The 27,425-nt window shown below is 43.7% G+C and overlaps 1 protein-coding gene across 3 annotated transcripts in view; it reads right to left on the minus strand.

The window, feature by feature from the left end:
• Positions 1-4,255: 4,255 nt before the first annotated feature.
• Fyn (FYN proto-oncogene, Src family tyrosine kinase) overlaps positions 4,256-27,425 on the minus strand; it is a 202,281-nt gene continuing 179,111 nt past the window's right edge. For all 3 annotated transcript variants that reach the window (XM_048790209.1, XM_015500326.2, XM_015500317.2), the window contains 2 exons: positions 16,685-16,816; positions 4,256-5,710 (listed from right to left, as the gene is read on the minus strand). In XM_048790209.1, coding sequence (XP_048646166.1) covers positions 5,502-5,710; positions 16,685-16,816 — 341 coding nt within the window. In that variant the 3' untranslated portion in view covers positions 4,256-5,501. The remainder of the gene's footprint in view (positions 5,711-16,684; positions 16,817-27,425) is intronic.

Genomic DNA, 27,425 nt, shown 5'->3' on the forward strand with positions numbered 1-27,425 from the left:
GCCCCTGCACTCCCTGTGTTGAGCTAAAGGTTACTCTCATGCTAATTCCTGTGCTTCCATCTATAGAAAGCTCACTGAGCTAATTTTATGGGTCTCCATCCTCACTGAACTGCCAATGCTCATCACCCGTCTTTGAATTTCTAAGAACTTTCTTTGAATTTCTTCACTAAGCACAGTCTAGCCCACAGGAAGCAGACAATGAAAGTTTGGTGAAGGAATGCATGAGTAGTCCATACCTGTGCCTGTGGTCATTGCCACCTTCATTCCACTGCCTTGAACAGCCCTGGCAAGGGCTCCTCTCTTTCTGGCTGTGGTTTCTTCCTCCCTATCCAATGTCTCTGTCTCTCCTCCTCCTCCTCCTCCTCGCTGTATCTTGATTGAGGAGGCTGACTGGACTGGACCTTTACTTTCAGATGGCTCTGAGTGATTTTCTTCTTTCTTCCCATCAGCAAATCCTCTATCTTCTGCCCCATTCTCAATCATGGAGTTGTTCTTTGGTGGGTGAAAAACCGAAATTAGGTAAGAGAATTCCCTATTAATGGGGGCCAATATTCCCTTTCCCAGGTACAGTGTCAGTGTACCCACAGGAAGTTTTCACGCACTGTGTGGCTCACCTGAGCTGCAGGAGCTCCTGTGGACATGCAGAGGTGCGCCAGGGATCCTACAGGTCACAGGCTGGGTACGTTGTACAACAAGATGATCTGGAAAATAAAATAAATACACATCTTTTGTATAAAGATGAAGATGATATCTTCAGAAATGGAATGTCAGGTTCTTTATAAAATTCCTAAGTTAAAATGAGACCTTGGAAGTACTTTGAGACTATGTACCCCTTGGTGCCATTAACTTTATGCTGCCCCTCGTTTCAAGAGGTATAAATTTATTCCCCTTGGTGTTGAGACATGTTTTGGGGAAAGGCTTGGGTAGCACCAAGGGTATAGATTGGACGTTCATATCATATCTCAAAGACTGGTGACCACACATTGATAATTGGCAGGTTAGTGCTGAGGGCAGCATGCTATATTCCCCGTGTTCTTAGCAGGTTCTTAGGTAAATGGGTCATTTGAAGGTAAACCATTCACCCACTTGATGGCGGGCATCGTGCCTCTAATCATCCTTCCATCCATCCAACATCTGCCATAAACTCAACACTGTTCTACAGCTAGAATAACGATGGAATGGAGTTGGCAGTTTCTGTTCTTGAGGAGTGCACAATCTGGCAGAGAAAACACATTAAAAAAAGAACAGTGTTATTAAACACACTGGTGGTATTAAACGTGAGAATAAGTTTTATAAAGTATTTGAGAGAGGAGCATAGTGTTCTGACTGTTGTCACTGATTAGTTCCTGCAATATTGGAAAACTACTATAGTAGTTTTTATTTACTGCCTCAGAATTTTTTCTTTTCTTTTCCTTTTTTTTTTTTTTTTTTGTGGTGCTGGGGATCAAACTTAGGTCCTCACACATGCTACGCAAGTTTATAACACTAACCTATATTCCCAGACCTTAATTTAAAAAATAAAGGTATACTTGTCTCCTGTCCCAGCTCTGTGAGATTCTGAATATTTTGTAGGAAAGAATGAGGTATGATTTAGGAGTTTATTATGAAAACTTCCAAGGAATGGTATATATAAATTATAAAGGTCCATTTGGTATTTCAAAGATATTGAAGGTACTATCTTTTTATTATATTCTTCTATGGAATTATAAAGTCTTTTTGAGAATTAAATAAAATAAACACACATAATTGGTAGTGCTTTAAAAACCTATATCCCACAATATTGCTTTGGAATTTGTTTAAGCTTCCTTTATTTTCCCCTCCAAAATCAAAGCCAGTCTTCCACCTTCTTCTCTAACACTCTATCTTCCTTCCAGCAAATATTTGATTGAATTCCAACCTAATCGAATTCCAACAGTATAATGTATATGGTAGGAAAGTCAACAAAAGTCATATAAAGCTATTAAAAATACATTTCAGAAACAAATTCACCAGACTCCATTTTACTCAAATACAACTTGTTAGGTAAATGCCTGCCTGGTCCGGTGAGGTTCTCTTGTCCTGAATCATGACAAGTACACAGATGACAGTCCTTTTGCAGTGGGCTTCAGTATAATTCTCTGCATTCTGCAGAAAAACCTTACCTTCTTTCAAGATTTAGGAAGGAACCATTTCAATTAATATAGTAGAAATTGGCAAAGCCCTCTGGGAAATTGCAGATAAAATTTTATAGTAGAAATGTCACTAGAAAAATTCTCTGCTGCCAAGATTTTAGCCACAGGAGGATTCCTGCCTTCCTTAAAGTGGTTAAACATCCTCTGGTGCTTGCAGGAAATCTTTAGTAGTGCAGCTGTGTTTGAGGGGTCCTGTATATCCTTAACTTTCCTCATGAAAATGCCTGGGTCCCCACACATGGCAGAGCCAAAGGTGTCGTTTGCCCAATCTATGCTCTGATGCCCTAGCATGTGGGACCCTGTGTCTACGAGGGGGCTCTCAAGTTCTGACTGCCCATCAGTGCACCAAGAACACAGCAGCCTCAGAGGAGTAAGCTGCAAGGAGAACGGGGAGAACAGGAATTCTTTTGTCCCAGTTTACAATGGTCTTCTCCAGCAGGTCTTTTATTTGATTTAAAAATAAAGTAAAAAGAAATGGTTTATTAGGAAGCTGCCCTGTCCTGCAGAGCAAAGCCAGATGGCAGATCTCTTAAGGGACAGAGCAAGAAGTAAGCATTCATTACCAGGTTACTCAAGGCAAAACACGTTTTACCACTGCTTGAAACCAGGGTGATAACTTTTCTTTCTGGAGATTCAGTTTCCTCACTCCAAATTCTGCAACTTCTTGTGAGGGAAAGAGGCTCCCTGGGTGGTGTTGGGACTCCCTGGAGGTGACCTCCGGAATCTCTTGAAAGCACAGTATCCCCTTGCAAGCAAAACTCTGAAACATCTCTGATTTCTTCACACTTACAGCTACTTTTATTTTGCTTCCCTGATGTCAGCATTTCATAAGAGTGACCTCGAGTCACCCAAGTCCTTAGTTTGACTCCATATTAGAGAATCCACAATGAACTCAACTGATGAATTAAAGGGTATAGTTTGGCTTGAACAGACTGCTTTTTCTTAAAGAATCTGTTATTTTTCTTTCTTAAAGAATCAGGTTTTTTTTTTCGTAAAATTTTTTTTTTTTGGAATGAGTCAGCACATTAACAAAAATCCTCCAGAGAATGTTTGCCAACTCTCCATCCAGGTGGGATGTGAAGATTAAAATGAAGTTATCTTTAAAAATATATAGAATGTATTCATGAACTTCCTGATGTGATTAAAATTGTGTGTAATAAGATCTTGGAAATTTGACCAATTTAGCAATTGTATTGGTAACAAAAACAATGCTATTAAGTTTGGTTGTCCAAAATAATTTCGTTTTCTTCTTCTTTTTTTAACCCAGTGTTGGAAACCCTTTCTAAATGTAAACGTTATTTCAACAACGACAACAACCAACTGCTTACACGATGACACCATTGATCTTAGAATCACAGGCTGTGAGAGCTGTGGGGTCTGAGAGTGAATCTCATCCTGCCCCTTGCTTGCAAGACAGTCTGTAGTGGGGATGCCAGTAGCCATTCAAGGTCTTGCAGCTGAAGGATGACAGAGCCAAGCCAGGACAGTTAGCCTGGGTCCACTCGATGCCCCTCCTATCATACCAGGCTGTTTCCTTGATTAGCAATTTCATTATGGAAGTGGATGGACACTTGGAAATATGTTTACTGACTCCAGGACAAGAAAAACTCTTCTTGTAATTGTCTCTTTCTCCTTACAGTGGGACATGGCAAATTTCAGCTAGAGGAAATATCTAATAAATTAAAATGTTAAGGTATGCCTAGTCTTGTTTTAACATCCTCTGAATTAGGTAGCCTCTGGTGGGGGAAGGGATCTCCAGATGTTCTGAATGTTTCTGTCATTTGGAAATCATTGCACAGTGGCTAAATTCACCAGGTGACTACTTACCATCTGGTGTGGGACAGATATGTCACAGAACTACTAGAGTACCTTCCGTGATTTAAACAAATGCACAAATTTTTTTTTTTCAAATGTAAAATGCTCTCTTTTTAATTACTAAATTAAGAAAGTTAAACAATTTAAAAATGTAAACTCACAAATAAATCATAACAAAAAAGGAATTAAGACTTCAGAGTTGCTACTCAGTATTAAAAACTCAATAGAAATAGGATTTTTGATTTGTTGTTAAACATATGTCATTCAAGGTTGGTACAAACAGCAACTAAAAATGTCATACTTTTTTCTTTTTTTTTTTGTGCATCCCCATGAAATGTAAAGTAGTGCATAGTTATTTCACTGGAGAACTCTCGGACATATAGTCATTCATTAGCAGTACAGGACATTTAAAACACTTATTTTACAACGGGACATGTACAACCCCCCACCCTCACCTTCCCCATAAATTTTAGTTGCATGAGAAAGTTTAGTAGGTTGCCGTGACTACAATGCTATGGGTTTTAGATCATTTAAATGTGGTTACAAGATTTATTAAATTAAAAACATTTGAAACATTTCGGCATTCATATTTTTATACAAGAAGGTTGTATGGTATCCATCTTTCAGTTCTCTTGGTAGAATTGGCTGTTGGCTTGCTTAAATATGCTCACTTCTAAGTTTCAAGAACAAATCGCTGTAAGTTGGAGCAAATACTGGTAATAAGAACTTTCGAACTCAGCTTGGGGGGTGGTCCTGAAAAGAGTCAAAGTAACAACCATCTACAGGTACAGTCATGAACCAAAAAAATGCAATCCAAATGAAGAAAGAAAGAAAAAAGAATCATGCTTTGCAAAAGCCAAAAATGAGGCCACTGGTTTTCAGAATAACACCAGTGATTTGATGCAGATTTTGTAGTAAAATCCTCACTCTGGGTCCCACAGCTTTGTGGCCCAGGCTGGCCACGGTCTCCACATTAGCACCCACATGGTATATGTACAGGGACATATATTATATATTCATATTTATAAAAAAGAAAAAAAACAAACACCTGTCCTGATTGGTTTTTGTTAAAACATGAAAAAAAATTTTATTGTTTTAGACAAAGAGGCCACTTTTGGAAAATAATACTTTTTTTTTTTTTTAGTTGAATCAGGTGAAGACAGAGTTAAAATCACATAGGATTTGCATTTTAAAAAAAGGAAAGCACTAGGATTGTTGGCACTGGAGTAACTATTTACACTGAACAGAGGTTTGGCCTTTTACATAACATCGATACAATGCATTTTCCAAAGTCTGAGAAATAACAAGGTTCTGTCTCGTATGCTTCACAGAGGAGGTTCGGATTTGGGGACAAGTGTCATTAATGAGGGCCATGGAAGTTCATCAGCTTCAAAGTCACATGCAATCTGATCCTGGACGGTTCTCGCTGCTTGGGCAGCTGGCTACGGAATTGAAAGCTAATGGGGAGGGGTGGGGAAGCCTCTGGGACAAGGCCTCTCTCTGTAGAGCCGGCTCTCACAGGTTTTCACCAGGTTGATACTGGGGCTCTGTGGCCGTAAAGTAGTCTTCCAGGAAGCCCTGCAAGTATTCAAAAGTGGGACGTTCTTCGGGGTCCTTTTTCCAGCAGTGGATCATGAGCTCATGCAGAGAGATGGGGCAGTCCTGCGGACAGGGCATCCTGTAGCCGCGCTCCACCTGCTCCAGCACCTCCCGGTTGTTCATGCCTGCAAAGACAAGGGCAGTGAGAGCGGGCGCCTCCTGCGCTCAGGCCCTGACCCCGCGGCCGGAGCTCCCCTTTTTTCTGCTTTGAGCCTGCACGTGGTTAAAACATGGGGAGGGCACCCACCCCCCACCCCAACCAGGAGTCAAATCCTGCCTTCAATGAGATATCATACCACGCAGAAACAACAAAGGAACACAGAACTCACATAGGCAAAAACCCAGACGATGAATCTCAAAAGCATCCTAAGTGAAAGAAGCCAGACACAAAGGGCAGCATACTGTATGCTTTCATTTATATCAAATTCTAGAAAAGGCAGAACCCTACATGGATAGAAAGCAGATCAGTGGTTGTGGGAGTTGGGGGAGGGGGGATGCCTGCAAAGGGTCAGAGGGAACTCTGGGGTGAGCGAGATGCTCTGTATCAGCGGCCCTTACACTTTTCCTGTAAAGGGCCAATGGCAAATGATTTTAGCTCTGCAAGCCGCATATGATCTCTGTCATCTTCGATTTTGCAACCCTTGAAAAAAGCACAAAGCCAAACCAGTCTGGGAGCCAGATTTGGCCCACAGGATGTAGTCTACTAACTCTTATTCTACAATGTGTATTTATTTGATGATGGGGCTGTTTGTCGAAACTCATTGAAGTACATTTTTAAAATTGAATTTTTTTTGGTACTTCAGTTGAATAGACCAAAAAAAAAAAAAAAAAACCCATGGAATGAAAGCATACTGCCCTTGTTTTTATAGCATCTGTAAGCCTCATTTATGAATTTCATAAGTTAGTTTATCTATGTCTGGGCAAACTTTTGAGTGCTCCACTGTCTGAGATCTGCCATCATGCCAGTATTGCTGGGCACCGTCTGGTCTGGTGGCCCCACAGTGCCCTCTATCATTTGAGACCTTTTTTGACCCTCTAAGGGAGCTGCCTAATGTTGAAAAATCAGGATACACAGCATTAAAATAAGACACTGAGGGAGATCGCTCATCCTGTAGATAATGCAGCCTCCCCCATGTTGGCCTTCTTGACAATACAGGAAATGCCACTCTTAGAGTGAGATAAACGCCATGACCCCTTTCCCAACTACTGCCAGATATCATTCTTCAGTTCTCCCCCCTGATGTTTTTTTTTGCTATATCACGTTCTCCCCTCTCTCTGCCAAGACTTTGTATATTTTGGCCATGAGCCTGTGATCTGGAATCTTCTCTAACTTCTGACCCAGTTCATTTTCAAAAGCAAGAATCTGATTTCAAGCCACACAGTAGACTTCTCCCCATACCTCTTAGGGCTATCACCAGCAGGAGAACACAACAGAGGCATACAGCTCCCTTTAGTTCTGGGGGAGAAGGGAACCCATGAGCCAGAAACATCGGCTTGGCCAGAGGTGCTGGGTCCAGAGCACAACCCTGTCCCGCTGGGTAGAGGACACTCAGATTTTTGGATTTGTAGTCAGTTCCCTTTGTTGTATTGCTACTTTTGGAGCTGGGTGTATCGTGGTTCCTCCTGGCTGTCAATCATGGCTCTGTCAGTCACCTGTTTGCCCAAACCCTTTTAGGATGTCTCTTATACTCAGTTGTTAAACATTTCTTGGGATGTTAAAATCCAGATACTATTTCTGCTGTGTTGAAGTGGGCCTTTAATATAAGTGTTGTAAAATGGCCCCGCCCTCCTGTCAGGGCAGCCCTTTGCTTTAGGGAGAGAGCTATAGTGCAGGATTGTGGGACCTGCCTGTACCACAACTCCCTTCATACTTCACAGGGCTGTTGAGGGAGAGAGGGTAGCCCTGCAGCTAATTAGCTTAAGTCCTCCTCCAACTGCTGAAAACCCAGGATCTGGGGCAAGGAGCTGGAGGAAAGGGGAGGTGCCTGGAGCTGCTGGGCTCTTTCCAGCCAGATGGGGTCAGGGACACAGGCCAGCATTTCCTGATCCATGACTCCAAATCCAACTAGCTCTGAAAACCAGAAAGTTTTTGTAACTTACTTGGCAGCAAAACTCATCTGAACTGGCCACAAAACCTGCCCTGATGTGAGGCACTTGACTGTTTTCATTTCCTCATATGTACTGCTGCCCCAGACTCTGTGAGGGTGTTATATAATGCACAGTCTCTGCACTGCACTGATTTTCTAAAAAATGTCTGATTCCAAAGCAAGTCTGCTCCCAAGGGTTTAGTTGGGAAGCCTTGGCAAGAGTGACGGCAGCTTCCACATCCCGGGCAGCTAGGAGGATAGGTGTTCTCCAAAGCATTTGCTTTGCTGCATATTTTAGCAGAATCCTTAGTGTCATAATGTTTCAGAAGCCACAGAGCCTCGGCCTGCAGGAATTCCCTCTGTCTGTACCCCTGCCAGGAGTCTGCAGGAATGGGAGGAAAGACAGGCAGAAGGCCCGAAGCTCACATGGGTTGACAGGTGATCCTAGAGGTGGCTACAACCCCCCCCCCCCAAATGCCTCCTGAGGCTTTAATCTGGCACTGAGATTCTCCATCCAAAATGCACCACAGAGTTTAATTAATCACCCTCCATTGCTCTGTGGAGGTGATGTCAGTAAATGTTTCATTTCACTAAAAAACAAACTACTCAAATGGAAATATTCCCTCCCCCCATTTTTTTTTAAACTCTTAATTCAATCTCTGCCAATGGAAAGTTTAATTGGCCACTTGGGTCAAGCCTATTTTTCCAGTGCTCCATCCAAGACTAGGACATAGCAGATGTGGCAACTTGAATCTCGGCGTGTAGCATCTCCTGAGGGAGCTTGCTTCCTGGGCAGCTTCAGCCAGGACTGGGGCTGTAGGTACCTGGTCTGTGCAGGAGGCTGGTGGGGTCACGCCATCAGCTCACATGCACACTCCTCGCTCTCCTCCTCTCCTGGCTGCATCCCTCTCCTCCTCCCACTCCTCCTTTCTCTTCTCAAGCCTTCTTCTCCCCAGGCCCCTCAAAGCATGGGGAGCATATGTAAGCAATTCCATGTACCGGGCCAAGTCAAAGCATAGCAGTGATAGCATTGCCAGACAAGTGAGATATTTGACACTGCACTTGGCTGACAATGACAACTGGAGTGGGACTCATTCTTTCTAACCACTTAGAGGCCAAAAGCCACATGGGCTGACCTGCAACAATCAAGATATGCCTACTCAGCAAAGCCTGGGCTACTTTTTATTTTATCAATGGTATCTCAATTAAATGGATCGTTAATATTTTTGTTTTTTAAATAGTATTCTCTGCTATAAGAACTTTGAAAGTCTTGTTTATCTTGATAATTTTAGCAAAATAGGTTTTGTCTTCATACTACTATAAAGATGAGTCTATTTCATTTTTCAAAAGATGGTTTCATATTTTTGTTAGAAACTGTTATTTCCTGTCTTTTATCTAATACCTAGGAAGCGAAGGGCAATGGATGGGAAGGGGACAAAAAGTGAGCCTGGGCTGTGGGATAGTCAGGAGAGAGGTAGGGAAGAGGGTGCTGGGGAATGTCTTTCCTCTTTTTCAATTTTTAGTGGAAAGAAGGCCAGGGGAGAAACAGAAGAGACAAACCCTGAAACCCAGTCACTTTAGGGACACTGTCATCAATAGCTTGGGCCTCTAGGTGTCCTATGGGGGGCTGAAATAGAGACTATTTTTCAACAGGAGGGGCAGTCCCCACCAGCCGGGGATGCCTGACTGTGGGAAACACCATATTTACAGAGTGGCCGGTGCCATTCTGCTTTCCAGCCTCCTGGTCAGAGAAGAGGCTCAGGGCTGGGCAGCCAGCAAGCACAGAGACCACTGCTGGCCTCTGTCCTAATTCCCTCCTCTGTCCTCCAGCCCCAAGGGAGCAGCCTGCCCCACCTCACTGGAGAGTGGGCCATTTCTGAGGGACACTCATAGGATGTAACTCAACAGGTACTCAGTTCACAGAGAACCTCCACAGTCTGCTGTTCAGGGGTCTCCAAATCCTCCTCCACAGGAGCCTCCTTGGATTTTAGACCTTCAAACACGGTTGTGCTCTCAGTTGGTCCACCCCACAGCCCTGCGGCCAAGTGGTCGGCATGCACCTGCTGCCCTTATGATGATGTCATCCTTTCTGAACATTTTACTGGCTTCCTCCAGCAAACTCGAGAGGACAAGTTTCCAACTCACATTTTCAAATCCTTATTCTGCATGACTGCCAAAACCATGGTCTCTCACATGTGTGCATGTGTTCTTTCCCCTTATCTCCTTTTCTGTCATTCTTTTTCTTATAAACATCCCGATTCCTCTTCTTTGAGCTGTAGAACCTTGCCTTTTCCCCCCAGTTTCTTTAGAAAAGGAATAAAAATTGCTTTTATTGACAGAGCGCTGAACGAGCTGTCACTTATTGACTTCAGACTGCATCTCTGTAGGTTACCTGACTTCCCCTGGTCTCCGTTTCTTCATTTGTCAACCAAACAGCTCAACATTCACAGTGTTTCAGCTGTCGGAGAAAAATGTCTTCTATGAAAGAAGAGCTTTTGGGGCTGGGGTTGTGGCTCAGCGGTAAAGTGCTCCCCTAGCACATGCGAGGCCCTGGGTTCTATCCTCAGCACCCCATATAAATAAATAAAATAAAGCTATTGTGTCCACTTACAACTAAAAAATAAATATTAAAAAAAAAGAAAGAAGAGCTTTTGTGTTTTATAGCTTTCCATATTGTATAGCTTCCTAATATGGACCTTGGAGGGGCTACATCTGCATAATCAAGGGTTTCAACTGTTTTCTATTCATGTTTACATCTGGATTGGACTATAAGCTGCATGAACCTGGGCTTTTGTGTCATGTGAGTAATTAATCCTTTAACAATGGGAATGATATTCAGGTTATTAGACATCGAATTTCTTTTGCAAACTGAGCTTTCTGTTCCAAGGAAATGACACTATATTGAATTTGAGGGGCATCTTGATTCTCTGTATAAATCCGGTAAAAAGCTCCTTCTGTTTACTGGGCTGTTGAGCGATGCTGCTGCGCTGGTGCAGAGAGGAGGGAGGGCTCAGTGGGTGGTGCTTGCTTAGCATGAGCCTGCTTCGCATGTGCTCCTATTACCAGATGATCACATGCCCTGGTTATCTCAGGGCAACAGCCAGGAGGCTTTGGGTTCGGTTTTGGTATAGGATCAAAGTAAACATTTTGGGCAGAGAGATGCTGATCAAAGATTGCAGATGAAAATAAAGGGCTGGTCTTTAGAAGGCACATAATTACTAATTTTGTTTCTCTTTGCCCATCTAACCAGAAAACCTCAGGGCAGCCTTTTAAGTCTACTGTGCTCATCTACACAGAAGGGACTGCTGCAGATACCATAATACACAAAAGTCATTGAAAGTTGATAATACAGTGTCATAGAGAAGTCCTCTGTCATGGAAAAAGAGAAGTGGACAGAGGGTGAGGGTGCCCCTGAGCAAGGCTGGGAACCAGCATATCTGAGAATGAAGAGCAGTGGAATCCGGGGCTCAGAGCAAAAGTCCCTCCCTGGCTGCCCTCTTCACATGCAGTCTCCTGTCCTCTCTCCTCTCACTAGACAGAGAAACCCTGGGAAAGTGACAGCATGACCTCTGGGCACCCAGACTCAAGTCCCTCTCTGAGGGGCGCTATGAGCTGGAGGGCAAAGCCCTGGGGATTGTGGACAGGCAGGGAGGGCTGGGCACTGTACCATTGGCTAGCGTTAGAGGTTCAGTCTGCTACCCCATTTGCCTCCCACCCAGGGAGTCAGAACCTCAACCCACTTTGTCAGAAATCAGCCCCTGACAACAAGTTGAACACAGGATCCAGTCCAGGGTTCAGGGCTCTCAGGCAGAGGGATGAACAGAGTGGGATTTGTACTTCTTCAAGGAAGGTGCTACTAGTTTCACTAATTTCCCTTACCTCTTCAAATCACTATCGAGTGACTAGATGCATTCAAGAAAGTCAAGCAGCTGTCACTCGCTGAAAGATTTGAAAGTGCTCCAAACACATGAATAAATGCGATTTGCTTAAGAGAACATTCCTGCTCTGAGAGATCCTGCCAAATACGCAAAGCAGGTGTTCAGTGAAGGGCCAGGGCACAGAATGGCCAGGACATTCTGCCTAGAAGGGTGCAGGGTCAATTTCCCAGAACAACTCTGAGGACAGGGGCTACTTCGTGGCTGGGAAAATATCATGTGTGAAGACGATGGAGCAATTAAAAACGCCTTGTGGGTTATGGGCCAGGTTTGAAAAGCTTGCTTCAGAAACTTCATAGCTTTCCCCACTGTCTCTCTCATTCGTTCATTTGCTTCTAGAGTGGGCTCTGGGGCAGAGACTGTGCTGTGCGTTGGCAATGCATAAAAGGAGTTCCTTTCCCCTCCAGGAAGGCAGAGCTACTGGGAAATGCAGACACGTAACAGGTGTTCAGCAGAAACACGCCAGGTGTCACGGAGCAAGCAGAGGGCGACCAGCTTGGTCTGGACAGGGGGACGGCTTCACAAAGGCAGTGGTGTTTGGAGAGGCTTTGAAAGATTCTGGGCAGAAGGGAGACCTGCATGTTCAAAAGAGATCTCTTGGAGTGTCCTGGGGAGCCTGTGAGGGCAGGCAAATGACAAGGGTGAGGTCATCAGTTAGATCTTGTCACTCTGCTGCTCAGGAGCCCTCATTGCCCCCTGCCCATCCGTAAAAACAGAAATCCTAACAATGACCCCAGGGGACTCCCTCTGTCTGTGCTTAGCCACCTTGGCCTTCTGAAGTTGGTTCTGCCATCTTTACATTCTTCAGGAGCCAGTCTCCCTTCCCTTTGATAGTACCTGGCTTGAGGGAACCAGCACAGCTGAGAATGAAGAGCAGTGGAATCCGGGGCTCAGAGCAAAAGTCCCTCCCTGGCTGCCCTCTTCACATGCAGTCTCTATGAGCTGGACATTGTCTCTACCCTTTCCCATTTTATTTTCTCTCTACCCATCACTACTGGCCAACATTCCATATATTTTGCTTGTTTTTCTTTATTTATTGTTGCTCTTCTTCAAGAAGCAAGTTCATGAGGGCATGGGTTTTCATGTTGGTTGTTGCAATATTCCTGGTGCCTAGAACTGCACCTGGCATATAGCAGCTGTTCAATAAATATTTGTGGAATCAATGAAGGAGAAGACTTCTGAGATACTATGAAAAATGAAGAGTTTGAAGTTTATCTGGAGGGCAAAGGGAAGCCCTGGGGGTTTTAACCAGGAGTATGAGGTAAATGGGTCTGTATTTTCCAGGATAACAATTCTGCTGGTGACAATGACAGAATGGTGGTGGTAGAGGGGAGGCAGGGAGGAGAGACTGGAGGCAATAAGTCCCATTAGGAGGTCATAACCCGACATGGGCAGTGGTAGTGAAGGCAGAGAGGAAAAGATTGGAGTGAGGTTTTGAAGGTGGATTCCAGGGTAAAATGCATAACTCTGATGGTATGTATCAACCCCAGAAAACTGCTTTTAATTAAATGTTTTCATTTCTCAGGTACAACAGTCCATCTGCATAAAATCAGGTCTAATCTCGATGCAAAGAATGGTTCAAATCCCTGGATTGCAGAGGATCAAGCTGGACTACAACTGAGAATGCACCTAGGTCAGGCTGCTGGCAGAGACTGGGTCCAATGGAGCTGTCCTTCAGAACAGGGTCCATCTCTGTCACACTGCCCCCTAGGGTGAGGTGCTGTGCCTTGGCTCACCTCCTCCTCGTCAATCCCAGCATCACATTTCCACATTCCTTCTTTGTTTTCAAGGTTCTCAGTTCATTTTGAAACTGTCCTTCTTTCCTTCCTTCTTATCCATTCCTTCTTAAAAATAGGCTGCCTAACCAACCAATCCAATGCTTTCCTGGCTGCTGGTCCGTTTGCCCTTCATTTGGCCACACCTCACACACTCCATTCTAAGTTCCTTGTCTGATGCTCATTTCACGAATCACTTGTGTGTTGGCCAAAAAGTCTGAGAAGCTTTTACAAATCTCACTCATATGTCCACCTCCTCCCCCACCACCTTCATTTTAAACACCAAAGTACCTTTCCTGTGTGGTGGGGTGACAGAGACCATCCACGGGTATGGAAGAACTCAGAAAAATGTACCACTACTTATCATTCTTTAATATATTCTATCCCACTGAGAAATTACTACATCCAAATACAGAATGGAAGTCCCCAATGGACAGGGACTGGGAGTCTGTCCTGGGGCACCACCAACAGGCACCAAGACTCAACTCAGGAGAGTTGAGGAGAGGGGACCCCTCAGCACACACCACTGAATTGGCCACACCAACAACCAGCAAGAACGTGGAGGAAGGTCTTTCCTTTCATGGTGACAGCTAGATGATGCTTAATGAAACTGTTTCTTGGAACTGTTATCCTTCGTTAAGGGAATAATCTCATAATTGCAATCCCTCTGTAGAAGATTCTCCCTCATGAAGAGTTTCCTGTTACACTCAGAAGTCCAATTAAATATGATTACAGTTAAGTTTAACAAAAAAACTAGGAAGACCCACAGCCAGCTAGGAGTATCTTTCCTGGGGACACTTTTCAGAGGCACTTTGTGATGAAGAGCAGTTCACACACTGTTCCCCACCCTCGACACAGCTCCCTGACCACTGCTGCCAAGAGCCAGGACCTTATGTCTCCCTGTGGTACTATACTAGCCCTCTTCTCAGACTCTTCCTGTGGCTCCTGACCTGGCCCTCTCTCCCAGGTCCTGCTGCTCCCAATGTGCCAGACTTGGGGACTTTCGGCTCCCTGGATGTGAAGAAGCCCGGCATGCCTTCCAAGATCTGGTTCACTGTTCACTTGCCTTTTACACAAAGCCCTCCCCACCTCTTCCCCACCCCTACATACACACAGAGATGAGGGTCAGTTATCACAGTCCAGAGTGGACCAGCAGCTGCTCACAGATGTAGCTGTGCACAACATGCTGGGTACAGTTCTCACTTCAGACTTCCTCGCCAGCTTTGGGGGTTCTCAGTGAAAGGCCCTTCTCAGCATCTCTTGTATGGAAGTTCTTGAAGCAGCTACCCCTGGCTCCATATGAGAATTAAGGCTTAGAGCACACAGTGGGTGAGCTCAAGGAGTCCACGCCTTGAGGAGGATTTCCTCTAATAATAAATAAGTCATCACAAGTAAGGCTGATTTCTTCTGGGATCTCTCTCTGGATGCTGAGCGTAAGAGGGGTTCCCCGTATTTGCTCACTCTTCTCCCTCTAGCACCTAGATCATTGTCTGAGGCAGGTACTGATCAATGTCAGCTGAGAAGGAATGTCTTCTTTGCATTATTTCCCCGGTAGAACAAATGCCTGGCACAGTTCACGCTGACTGAAGTGATACTGACTGAATGGATCTAGTCTAAGTTGTAAAAATGAGGCTATTTTCTTTATGCTAAAAAGCCAACCTGACAAAAGGCTCCCTTAGAAACACACCTGCCTTCCTTCTCTGAGGGCCCCACCTCCACCCCTTTGTCTTGGCTTCTGTGTGCTACCCCCAGAAACAAAAAGCAGCTTTGTATCACTGAAAAGGAAAGGCTTCACAGAAACGCAAAACAACATTAACCTTTTCCCCTGATTGCATTTAACACACAGGGTGACTATAAACCTGGGGGGATCAGGAAGAAATTAGTTCAAAATGCAGACAATAATAAAAAAAGAGGTGCCTTCACATCTTCAAAATCCTGAGACCAGCACATTTTCCCCCTTGAGAAGCAATTCAAAAGCTCCCATGCTGTGCTCCAGCCCCCTCCAGGGCAGCCCTTTCTTCTGAGCTGGTTGGCTATTCCCGGAGTGTCTGCCCACTTGTGCATGCCGGGAGCAGCAGCCACTGCAGCATCAATAAAACTGACTTACTCCCGCATTTCCCAATGCCTGGTGCTGGCACTTCAGAGACGGGATTTTGTCAATTTCACATCAGTGCCAACCTGGCTCTTCCTAAGGGGTCTCGAGGCGATACCAACCCAGAAAGAGATCCTCTTTATGTGCATTTCTCTGTGTTCTCTGAAGATGACCAGAAACAATCATACGAAATGAACAAAGGGATTACAAATTAATCGCCTCTCTCCAGCTCCTCTGACTGCAAAGATATGATTACAAACCCAGGATTTGCAAGAGACCTACATTCCTCATTAATCTCCACTATCGTTTCTATCAGAGAGAGAGAGTATGTGTGTGTGTGGTGTGTGTGTGCATTGTGTTTTCCTTTTTTCTTAAGCTCCATTTTTAGGCAGGGAATGAGGGAGAGTTATGTTCTTTCTTCGCTCAGCAGTAACTGAAAAATATGTCCTTAACATTTCAAAAAGCAGATCGTCCCTGCGATATAGCCACTAAAGCGTGGAGGTGAAATGGCACAAATGTCCTTTATGTCTCCATCTGTCTAAATTAATGAATTTAAGCATGGATAACCTCAGCCCATGGTTTCTTTGGAGAGCACGAATCTGATAATCCAAAAAAATTTCCAGGGTCTAAGAATCTCTAGTTCCTTTACATTACTGTTACTTTTGTAAAGGATATTTTGATTGTGCAGCAGCAGGCAGTGAATGGCCTCTAAATTGTCTTCTGTGTGCCTCTGCTCTCTGGACATCTGCAGCTTAGGCTTGCTGAGGGGAGAGAGCTCAGGCCTGGCACCTTCCAGCCAGGTTTGCTCCATGGGCCAGTGCTATAGAGTGATCCAAAAGCTATAGGGGCTTTTCTCCTTCTCTTTCCCAGACATGTCTGCAAACTCCATTTGGGTGGAGGTTTTGCCAGTGACATTTCTGCTCAGGGAGACACAGACACATGCTCCTCCAGACAGAGGAGAGGGTCCACAAACCACGGAGACTGAAGCCTTCATTCCAGCTGCTAATTACATTAATTCTGGCACAAGGTCATGGTGGCTGCCTGTCTGTATGCCACGGTGGCTTCCAGCTCTGCTTTCCTCTGGCTAACTACCTGTTCATATTCTTTAAACTCCTGCTTGCCAGAAAGCTGAGCATGGAGCTTAGAAAGGCTACTGGGTGCTGTCTTCCCAATGATATCAAAAGCTCATTTCTGAGGGTTCTGGGCTTACCTGGGTATGGCACTCTTCCTTTGGTGACCAGCTCTGTGAGTAAGATTCCAAAAGACCATACATCAGACTTGATCGTGAACCTCCCGTACAAGGCTGCTTCGGGGGCCGTCCACTTAATGGGGAACTTTGCACCTGCAGAGAAAAGATCTGGTTATTGATAAGGTGGAGAGCCCACATTTAGTGTAGGGAAGGAAGAAAAAGGGTGTAGAACCTCTATTCAGGGGAGCAGGTTGTGAGGATAGGAAGGAGGTGAAGCAGGAATGATTTGGGACTGAGAAGAGATTCCTGTCAACCAGGCAAGATCTCCATGTGTGGTTTGTGTCTGGATCTGTGACCTTAAGTGAGTCTAATTTTAATTTTTCCCATCAAAGTGTTGGACTTCAAAGTCCCTTAGTACCTCAATAAAGCAAATGTGTGGGTACTGGCTTCTTGAACTTGAACCTATGACTACACTGAATGTAGGTTTGGTCTTGAGTAGGTTTCCTGATTGTGATTTAGGAAACTGATTTATATATTGTTTCTTTTGTTTTGAACTAATGCAGGATTTTAATAAACACACACTTACATGCTACACTCATGAATCCTCTGGTATATAAGATCACAGTCTGGTTTTACAAAATGCACAAACCTCATCAAACCACTATGCTTTTCCCAGGGTGGAGACCATTGGACACAGCCCATATGTTGTGTTGAAATAGGCTATATTTCCTCAAGGCTTCCCACACCCACAGTTGAGAAATGATTTGGCTTCTGGTGACCTCCTTCTTTATAAGTTCTTTTTTTCCCTCCATCTTTTCTCCCCCTAGCAGTCATCTTTACACCTGGATAGCATTTTCTTCTGCATTGTACAATCCCTTTCTTTCCTCCCTACCTTTCTCCTGTCAGTCGGAGAAAGTACAACTGAATGCTTGTTTTTTTGTAAGAGAGGTCTTGCCAGCTTGACTTAGGAAACACTGACTTCTTCAGACTAAGGAGCAAATTCATGCAGAAATCATAGACTCATGTCTTTCAAATTTCTCTGATCATTAAAAGAATCCTCTCTCCAAACCAAAAAAGAAGGTGGGCTCCACCCTGCTCTTTATAGTACTAGATGTGTGCTCTGGGAATTCAAATGGGCTCAGCAGCCTGTGTTCTTACACATTGGGCTCAGCAATGAGAAAGCAGCTCCAGATATTTCATTGAACAGACTAAGCGAGAAAACAAAAGGAATTTTTTTAATCAATGATGTAAACACAATTATATGTTTAATGCATGTTAATCATGTGTAGGAGCCCCTAAAATTATAAAAGACTGATGGAATCAGAAATTTTCATAGTATCTTCCAGGAAAAGTCACTAAGCACAAAGTGGCAAATGATTAAAATTTTAAAATTAGCAAGGTTTTAATACCCAGACCTATGATAAATTACGGCAATTAGATTTTTGCTTTAAATACAGTACATGATAACAACTTTAGCAAATCTACCCTGGCATTTTGTGGCAATATAATTTTCCTCTCCATCTTTTCTATGCCAGTGTGAAATGAAATTTAAAAAAAAAATTCTATTATTTCATTATGTGGCATCTCATATTAACAGTGCAACAGAAAATTTATTCTATAGTTTTCTTCTGCTTTTGTGCATTGAGTTATTTTTAATTAGCTATATTTCTCAGGCATAATTATTTATATCTTTCCTTAACTGGTGACGGTTCCACATAAGACCTGGTATTCTCTGAACAGCCATTTTAAAGTTTCTTTCCAAAACATTCTTCTCACACTATCTATTTTTGAGTATTCTGTTCTTGCAGCTTTGGACTCTGAACCACTAGAATTAATGTGATAGATTTTCTTCAGTGTCGACAGCAGACTTTTCCCTGGACCAAACCTCAGCTGGAGTCCCTTACTTCAGAGAATTAAGGGTATATTAAATTCACTCCTATTTAAACCATCTCTCAAGCCAAATGGCTTGGAAACTGCTGTCTCTGAAATACATGGAACATTCTTCTCCAATGTTCAGGCAAATCTTGCAAATAAAATGACAAGCAAAAAAGAGCCTTTCTCTTCCTTGACTCCTGTGACATTGGTAAGGATGTGTGGGGTGTGGAAAGAAAGCAAACTATTTTCAATTGGATAATGTAATTTTGTATTTTCTGAGAGAAGATTTCATAATTTCAGGTTTTGAAAAAAGCCAATACATCAGCCAGTTGCACTGGTCTGCTTTATTGTTTTTCATTGTATAATCTACAATAAGGATAATAATATGTAAACTTTAGAAAAAAAAGTGAAAACAAAGGTGGTATAATATAATGGATCTTTAATAGGACATCATTTGTAGATATCTTCTTTGAATTATGAGTATGAGCTGAAATAAATTTGTTTGCATTAGTTTTCTTTCCAATGCAAATGATACTTTTAGGCCAGGCAAAGTACTTGCAGTGTATCTGGAGGGACAAGAAAACAAAGAATGTCTTTGCCCCAACATTTCCCCTCTTAAAACAGTAGCCTCTTTTGACCAAAACTTTTCTCTAAAGATAATGCATATTTTCTTTTTCAAGGAAAACTAAAGGTTAAATTCAAGCAAAGTGAAAAGCTATTAATGATTAACTGAGGTTTTGCCTGAAAAGAAATCATGGATACCCACTCTTCCACTCATTTTCTGACCTCTGATTCCCCTTGTCTTGACTTCCTACCTTGTGAGGGTACAAAACTACTGGCCCTAAATGGTGTCATGTTAACCAGTGGTTTTTGCAAAAGGCCATTCAAGTAGCACAATGTAAAACCCTAGTCTGTGAGAACTGTGCTGCTCAGTTTGTCCAGTACTGGGCCAATACAATGCCCCAGGAGGCCCTGCTGGGGGCTGCAATGTGCTCTTTCCTTGGGTGAAGTTAGAAGAGCTCAGACCCTTGGAGGTAAACATTGTCTTTACTTGAAAATAAAGTTCTGCCCTGAGAGTTTTCCACAAATTCTGTGGAAGGCACAAAGTCAGGATCAAAGTTGTCTTCTAAGAAGTATGGAGAAAATGTCAGGACACATTTTGAAAAATGAAAAGTTACACTACTATTAACCAGGTGTTATGTAACAAGCTGATTTACTCTTCTTTCTGTTTGGGAGCAGGATTCAGATGCTAACACAAAATTTCTCCCCTTTATATTTTATTGGATGAAAACCAGCAAACTATTCAGGAAATGATCATCCATGTCACTGGTATCTGGAGCTTGGGGGACACTGTAACATTCAGTGTATTTGTTGAATGCTGACATGAATTTTTACTGAATTAATTTAATGGTTTAAGATCCATTTAAATCAATACATAAAGGATATAATATCTATGTATGGACTTGGAAGTATCTTCTCCACCCAATTATTTTCCAGGTAGCACTTGTAAATTCTACCAATCTCCCAGGGTAAACTCATTGCTCAAACCCTACACTTGTCACTGGTGGCCAAGTCCAAGAACCAAAAAGAATGTCTTTGTACTTTAGCCCTTGAACTTCTTGAACAGTATACAGGACTAGTTAGCCTTTGGTTGAATCATTTCCTGTGGTGAGTAAATTTGTTAGTGTTTCAAACAGTTTCTTATACACATCTCAATTCTGTGTCTCTAAATTCTATTGAGATGTGAAATGAGCAGTCAGAAGCTGCGCGAAGCCGCGCGTAACAACGTGGATCTTATTCACTCCTGTGGCTTCAGTGACCACCGGACTCCATGATGCTGGTGTTTGTATCATGGGATGGAACCTCTCTCCTGAGCTCCTGAGCTCCTGACTCAGATAAGCACTCTCCTCCCCAACATCTCCACTGGGATGTCTCCCAAAGCCCCTCGAATATAATATCCAACACTTATCTTCCCCACATTTGGCTTTTTTCTTTTTGTTTCTTCAGTCTTTGTTGCCTTTGAAAACTGCCCAGGTGATGAGACCAGAATCCTGAGGATCATCCTGGAATCTGTTCATGTTTCCATCACTGCACGTGCGTGTGTAGAAGGAGCTCAGTAAATCTTTACTGCAAGGTCTCTGGCCCCTCCTATACTGTCACTCTCCATGCTGACTACATTGTTAAACCCTGTCCGGTTGCTACTCTTGAATGTGTCCTTTTCATCATCATTGCCGTGGCTGAGGTCCTCACCACCTGCCTGGCCTCTGTCACAGCTGTCCAACTGGACCTACCTACTTCTCTAGCCTCTTCTTATCCTAGAGTTTCTTCCTCCTGACCCTCATTTTATCTCCTCACCCCCACTGGACTTCCTTGACTACTTTTCAAATGCCACAGGATGGTCCGTAGTCCCCACCCCACTGCCACCCTGTCGCTAACTCCTGCCCTCCTTTTCTCCTGATCTAAGTGTTACGTGCACAGGGGACCTTTACTTGATCATGAAGACTGGAGCAGGTTTCCTAGCTCTATGATGCCAAAGCAACTTGTTATTTCTTTTCTTTTTTTTTTTTTGCAACTTGTTCTTTGTAGCTGTTATTTATTTCTGGTACTAGGAATTGAATACATGGTGCTCAGCCACTAACCTTCATTCCTAGCCCTTCAATTTTATTTGGAGGCAGAGTCTTCCTCAATTGCCCAGGCTAGCCTCAAATTTTCAATCCTCCTGAGTAGTTGGGATTACAGGTGGGCACCACGGTGCCTGGCTATAACCATGACTATTAAAGTGCAATGAGAACGTGAATCGTGTAAAGCCTGTTTCTCTTGAGATCCTGTTCTTGAAGAATGGAATTGTTTTTCTGAATGACCGCTGTGTCTTCAGTACTGAGTCTGGTGCCACCACACAGAAGATACTTGATGATCACACATTGAATGAACAAGGAGCAGGAAGCTGAACAGCCTGCCCCCGCCCCCGCCACCCTTCCATGCTTCCTTATGGGGCTTATTATCAGTTCCTTGCTCTCTGGTGAGTCCTCTCCTTGTCTTTGGTGACAGTATAAGTGTCACTGTCTGTCACCCTCTGGGTCTAATGGCTGCTGACTACAATGAAAAGCACCTGCTAAACACTGAAGAAATTTAAAACACCTGAAAACCCTATATTTTTACTGCCAAATGCAGTGTGTTAGATCCCCTTTGCGTCTGAGTTGGTCTGAAGGATGTAGAGGGAGGCCCAGACCTTGCTTTGAGAGAAGCTCATGGGCCTGTAGCAGAAAGACAAGGTGGCAAGAGGCCTTGGGGTGCTCACAGCAACAGAAAAAGTTTTTTCTTTTTCTTTCTTTTTTTTGGGAGGCAGGGAGTACTGGGAATTGAACTCAGGGACACTCGACCACTGAGCCACATCCCAGCCCTATTTTGTATTTTATTTTTTGTATTAAAAAACAGGGTCTCATTGAGTTGCTTATTGACTCGCTTTTGCTGAGGCTGACTTTGAACTGAAGATCCTCTTGCCTTAGTCTCCTGAGCCATGGGATTACAGGCGTGCACCACCACATCTGGCTAGGACAAACCTTTTCTAAACACTGGAGTGAAAGTGATTGGACACCAATCATTTCTACCTCTGGGGTCCCATTTGAAATAGGGTTAATAATCTCCATATAAGGGGGAATTGTATGTTTATCCAATTATCAGTTTGTCAACAAGAATAACAGCAATAAAACCCCACTATGATAAGCTGGTTGGCTCTCTTTCTTCCTTCCCTAAGTACCTCTAGAATTTTCCCTATGTGCTTGGTACTGTGCTTGGTTCACAATGGCAAACGCAACCTGTCTCTCGGAACTCATAGCTCAGTTTGGGAACAAAATAAAATAAAGATGAGGCTGGGGGTATAACTCAGTGCTTGCCTGGCATCTATGAGACCCTGGGTTCCACCTCCAGAACCACAAAGAGAAAAATAAAAAAACAAAGAAAGAACAGGAATGGCTATTACATGCTGTAAACTATAATGAACAACACTCATCCACCCTAAGTGTGATGGGGACCACCGAGCTTGTGAGCTGAATGTGATAACACCCCACCTCATTCTTTCTCTTTGTCTTCAAAATGTGAAAAACAGTACATCATTATCTTGAAATTATTTGTGAAGAGACACAATGTGAAAAGTATTTCAACTTTTCAAAACTCCTGAAAAGCCAGCAACATTTCAAGACCATGGGTGTTTGTGAGCAAAAGAGCCAGTGGGTAGATTATGCCTCCACTGTCACCATGTTTGTGTAACTCTGGCTCTTATCACATTTTTGCTATTTTAGCACACTTCTCACACTTGAATAATACCAATCATCTCAGGAACAAAGGAGTAAAACTTTGCATAGCACACTCCAACAGCAGGAAGGCGCCAACATATATCTATGAGAAACAAACTCATTCTTTCTTCTGAGTTTGTCTTTCCTGATGTCTTCCTTTCTTTCAAAGTATTTCTGTTGCTTTTACTTTAAACTCTTCTTATTTCTCCCGCTCTCTAAGTACAAATGTCTTTGAGGAATGGATGTTCTAGATGCTCTTCTCTCCCTTGGAGATATGCTGTCTCTCATGACTGACCCTGCCCACATGGCTGTGTAAAGGGGATGGGGGTACACTACTCACGACTTTCATCCGAAGTCTTGGTTCCTTATTTCCAAATATCTAAGGAACGAAGCCTTTAGGATGTCGTACCTTTACGTCAAATATGGTGACTGAAAATCTGCATTTCATTTTTTTTTTGACAAATAATCTTACACCTATGTAAGATTACACAGGCGATTCCTGTACTGGGTGGAAAATTTCATCAAAAGACTGACTTATAAAAGTTAATTCTTACTTGGATATCCTAAGATGCAAATGGACTTCCCCTGTTTTTCCCCACAATTCCCTTTCTGGGGTCAGATCACCATTCTTCCAAGCTCTAGGGTGAAAAACGTAAAAGCCAGCTGGAACTTCTTCCTGGCCTGAAATCTCCAAGTCTCATCCATCACCTAGATATCTTGCTTCTTTTTTTTGACAAGTCTCTCACATTTGTCCTTTCCTTAAGCTCACTGACAAAACCTGATTTGGATCAACCCCTCTGCTAAGTCCTACCATCATGGTACCCTGACTTCAGCTCACTGTCTTTCCGATTAATCACTTTAAATTGCAGTTTATTATCCCTCCTTCCCCAATCCTATAGAGGTTGAAATCTACCACTTGGTTTCCAAGAACCCACATAGCTTTTCAACTTTGTTTTTTTTTTTGCATTCCAAACACAGTTAATCTAGCTTAGTTTGCTTTCCTATAACCTGTTCCCTGCACCTGGCATGATCACACTTGCTTCTTTCACATTACCTTGTTTGAAATGCCATCCCTCCTTCCATCTGCTTGGCTAAATCTACTCAGCTGAAGTCCTCCCTCCTTCACAAAGTCCTCCCTCCTTCACGAAGTCCTCCGTGATCAGTCCAGCCTTTGCTGGTCTATCTTGTGTTAGGGTGTGCTAGGGCCAACGCTTGTGTTAGTTAGCTTTTGTTGCGATGACCTAAATGCCTGACATAAACAACTTAGAAGAGGAAAGATTTATTTTGGCTCATGGTTTCAGTCCATGCCTAGCTGGATCTATTGCTTTGGGCCTGAGGTGAGGTAGAACATGGTGATAGAAGGGTGTGGCGATGGAAAGTGGCTCAGCTCATGTATCCAGGAAGGAGAGAGAAGAGGAGAGGCGGGGTGAAGGGGGCAGTGTGAGGGGGTGGGGAGAGAAAACACGCATGTAAGTTGAGTACACACACCTGCGCAAAGGGCCAGGACGAGATATACCCTTCTAGGATATGTCCCTGCCCCCTCTGACCTACTTCCTCCAATTGGGCCCCATAGCCTACAGTTTCCATCATCTCAAGCAATGCTGTTGGATATGAATCTCTCAATGAATTAATCCATGGGTAAGGTTAGAGCCCATGATCCAGTCACCTCCTTGAAGGCCCTACCTCCAAATACTGCTGCATTGGGGACCAAGCCATTGGGGGACAGTCCAGATCCAAACCATAACAATGCTGTACACAACAGTTTAATGCTTGATAATATCAGCTAATGGAATAGTTAAACAGATACTGGGTGCTTGCTAAATGTCAGGTATGGTGCCAAGAGCCTCACACAGAGGTAGATTCCAGTAACAGCTCTGTTCTACAAATGAGAATCCTGAATACAATGAGGTGCCGAGGCACATGTGGAAATGGTAGAACTGAAATTTGAAAGGCCAGAGCCAGGGTGCTTGACACATATGGTATTTCTGTCTTGTCTGTGCCTCCTCCAGGGCTCTCTAGTAGTTCTTGCATGTGTTATATTTTATCTCCTTAAAGATTGGAGACCATGTACTATGCTTATATTGCTCCATAGTACCTTGCCAAAGGGTGGTTAAACAACAATAGCCTAATAAATGCTTTAACTGAATAAAGGGTCAACTCAGGTAGCAATGTATCCAACACATTGCTGATGACCAAAGGAATTATCTTCCTTTATACAGACTTTTTCAAACTAAACACAAAGAGTTACAGCACAGTGGTAATAACAAACTAATCATTTTTTCACTCTTGGAGTTATTAGGAACACAATCATCCTCACCATGCTTTAGGCTTACTCGACTAATGATCTTAGTTTTTAAATCAAAACAGGATAGGCAGCCAAATGCATGATGTTTGAATGGCACATCCTGACCCCAGGTCACATTCTGGTTAATGGAGGCCCTCTATGTCGAGTGGCCAGGCAATCCGCTTTTCACTTCTGCCTCAGGTAGAAACAGTTCTGATTACTTTTCATACTTCATGCATCTTCTTGAACTAAGATGATGAAAGTGGTGTTTCAAATGCTCAAAAGAAGACCGCAGGTACTTCTGCTCCCAAGTTCCCTCTCTGCACCATGTACATGGGTCAGCGGGAGCCAGGGAGTGAAAGCTGTCAGTGACAATGCAACGAGGCCCAACTGTGGGCTGAGCTGGGATTGAGTGGTCCTCGCAGAAGGGCCAGCATGGTCATTTAGGAAAGGAGCTTCAGAGTCAGGCAGAACTGGGCTTGCATGCTGGATTTGCTGAGTGACCTTTTACAGTCTCCCTAAGTCTCAGTAAGTTGGAGACGACCTCAATCTCATAAGGCTGTGGTGAGAATTACCATAGATGTAAGAGGCTCGGCACAGTGTCTGGGGCCTATTAATATCTAAGTAAATGCCAGCTCTTATTACAGCTGGATAATCATGCAAAGGCACCAAGTTGCACTGGCAAATGCCACCGGCAAGGCCAAAGCTCTCCACACTCTAGAGGCAGAAAGAGGATGAAGGAAACCCGACTCACTCATCAACCAACCATGGAGGATTTATAGTGTCCATTAAGTTCCCAGCACAGCATGGGCAATTCTTGGGAAAGTCAAGTACAGGGTTCTTTCAGCCCTAGGAACCCCCAGGCAGCTGGGAAACAGAGCTCACTGCAAACCTGACAGAAAGCTTAACTGTGTAGCACTAGCTTTAGGAAGAAGGCAACTCAGAAAAGAGAGGAAAAAAGAAAAGGAACACAGAACGAGGACTCCAGGACACACAGAAATGAAGCAGCAGGACTCATGGCTTTGCCTGAGACAGGGAGGCTCAGTGCAGGAGCCATGACAGGCCTGGTAGGACCCAGCTCCCAGTACCAGCTCAGCGGAGAGCTGGACTGTGGTCTTTTGTTTTCTGGTGACCAAGCCAATTCACAACTCTGTCTCAGAGAATATCCCCTCTGGCAAAAACACTGGGCTGCAGTGGAGAAGGTAAAGCCAATGCAGCATGACAGAAGCCAGAACCTCCCTGCAGAGAATACAAGTTGTCCCCAACAGCATTTTCAAGGAGGAAAGGCATTAGCGTCAACAATAGACACTGTCTTTCTGAGCCAAAGAGCCACCCAGAGCCCTCTTTAATTATGAAGCCACAAACTCCGCAAATTATTATATTCAATATTAAATAATGTGCAGTACTCTGACTTTAAAGTTACCCTGGGGGATAAAAGAAATCATGAACCATGCCAGTAACAGGAAGCTGATTACATGGTGTGGGGCGGGGGAGGAGGGCGAGGCGGGACTAGGCCAGGATATCCTGTGAAAGAAACAAAATCAAAGCTGACCTGATCTGGAACTTTGTGGTTTACTCAAACACAACAATGATTTCAAACCCAGGGAAACTTGGCAAGGCACAACTCAGAATTTTCACACTCGGCCGAGGGAACGACTTTCAAATTTCCCAAATGCTTCTGAAGTAATACAACTGTGTGTTTCCAGTTATCTCGGGTGACACATTCTGTTGAAATTTCTACTTTCAGGCCATAAGAGTTTCATACCATGTTTTTAAAATAAAAACAAATGAAAAGCCAATGGGATTGAGATTGTATTCCATCTGAAATTTCACATATGGGTGGGCCGGAGTTCGGGAAGGAAGGAGATAGGTAGTAAGAAGGAGGGCTGTTCCACAGGGAAGTGGCTGGAGGAAGGACAAGTTCCAAGGGCCAAAAAAGTGCCAAGGAAGGCAAGATCCAAGGGCCAGAAGTTGGACCTGAACATACTGCAAAGACAAGGATTGATTAATGAGGCAAAGAGCCAAAGTCAGGTTGGGAGGAGTTCATGGAAGGGCTACTCAGGGTTGGGGAGGCCAGCAAGTTCCCAGGGGAACCCAGAGTTGAGGACTGAATAGAAAAGGGGAGGAAGGTCCATCAGTGGGTATTAAGAATAACCCAGGACAACTAAAGGACAGAGGGGAGTCAACTCAGCCAGTGGGAGATGAGGATGAGGCTGGACTCTAAGCACTGATCCTGGGCTTTTGCAATGAGGCAAGGACAGAAGGACGGTGATCTGTACACCCTTACATGGAAGACCACAGCAAGCAGGGT

Source organism: Marmota marmota, unplaced genomic scaffold, assembly GCF_001458135.2.
Source record: "Marmota marmota marmota unplaced genomic scaffold, marMar, whole genome shotgun sequence".
In the NCBI taxonomy this organism is placed as follows: domain Eukaryota; kingdom Metazoa; phylum Chordata; class Mammalia; order Rodentia; family Sciuridae; genus Marmota; species Marmota marmota.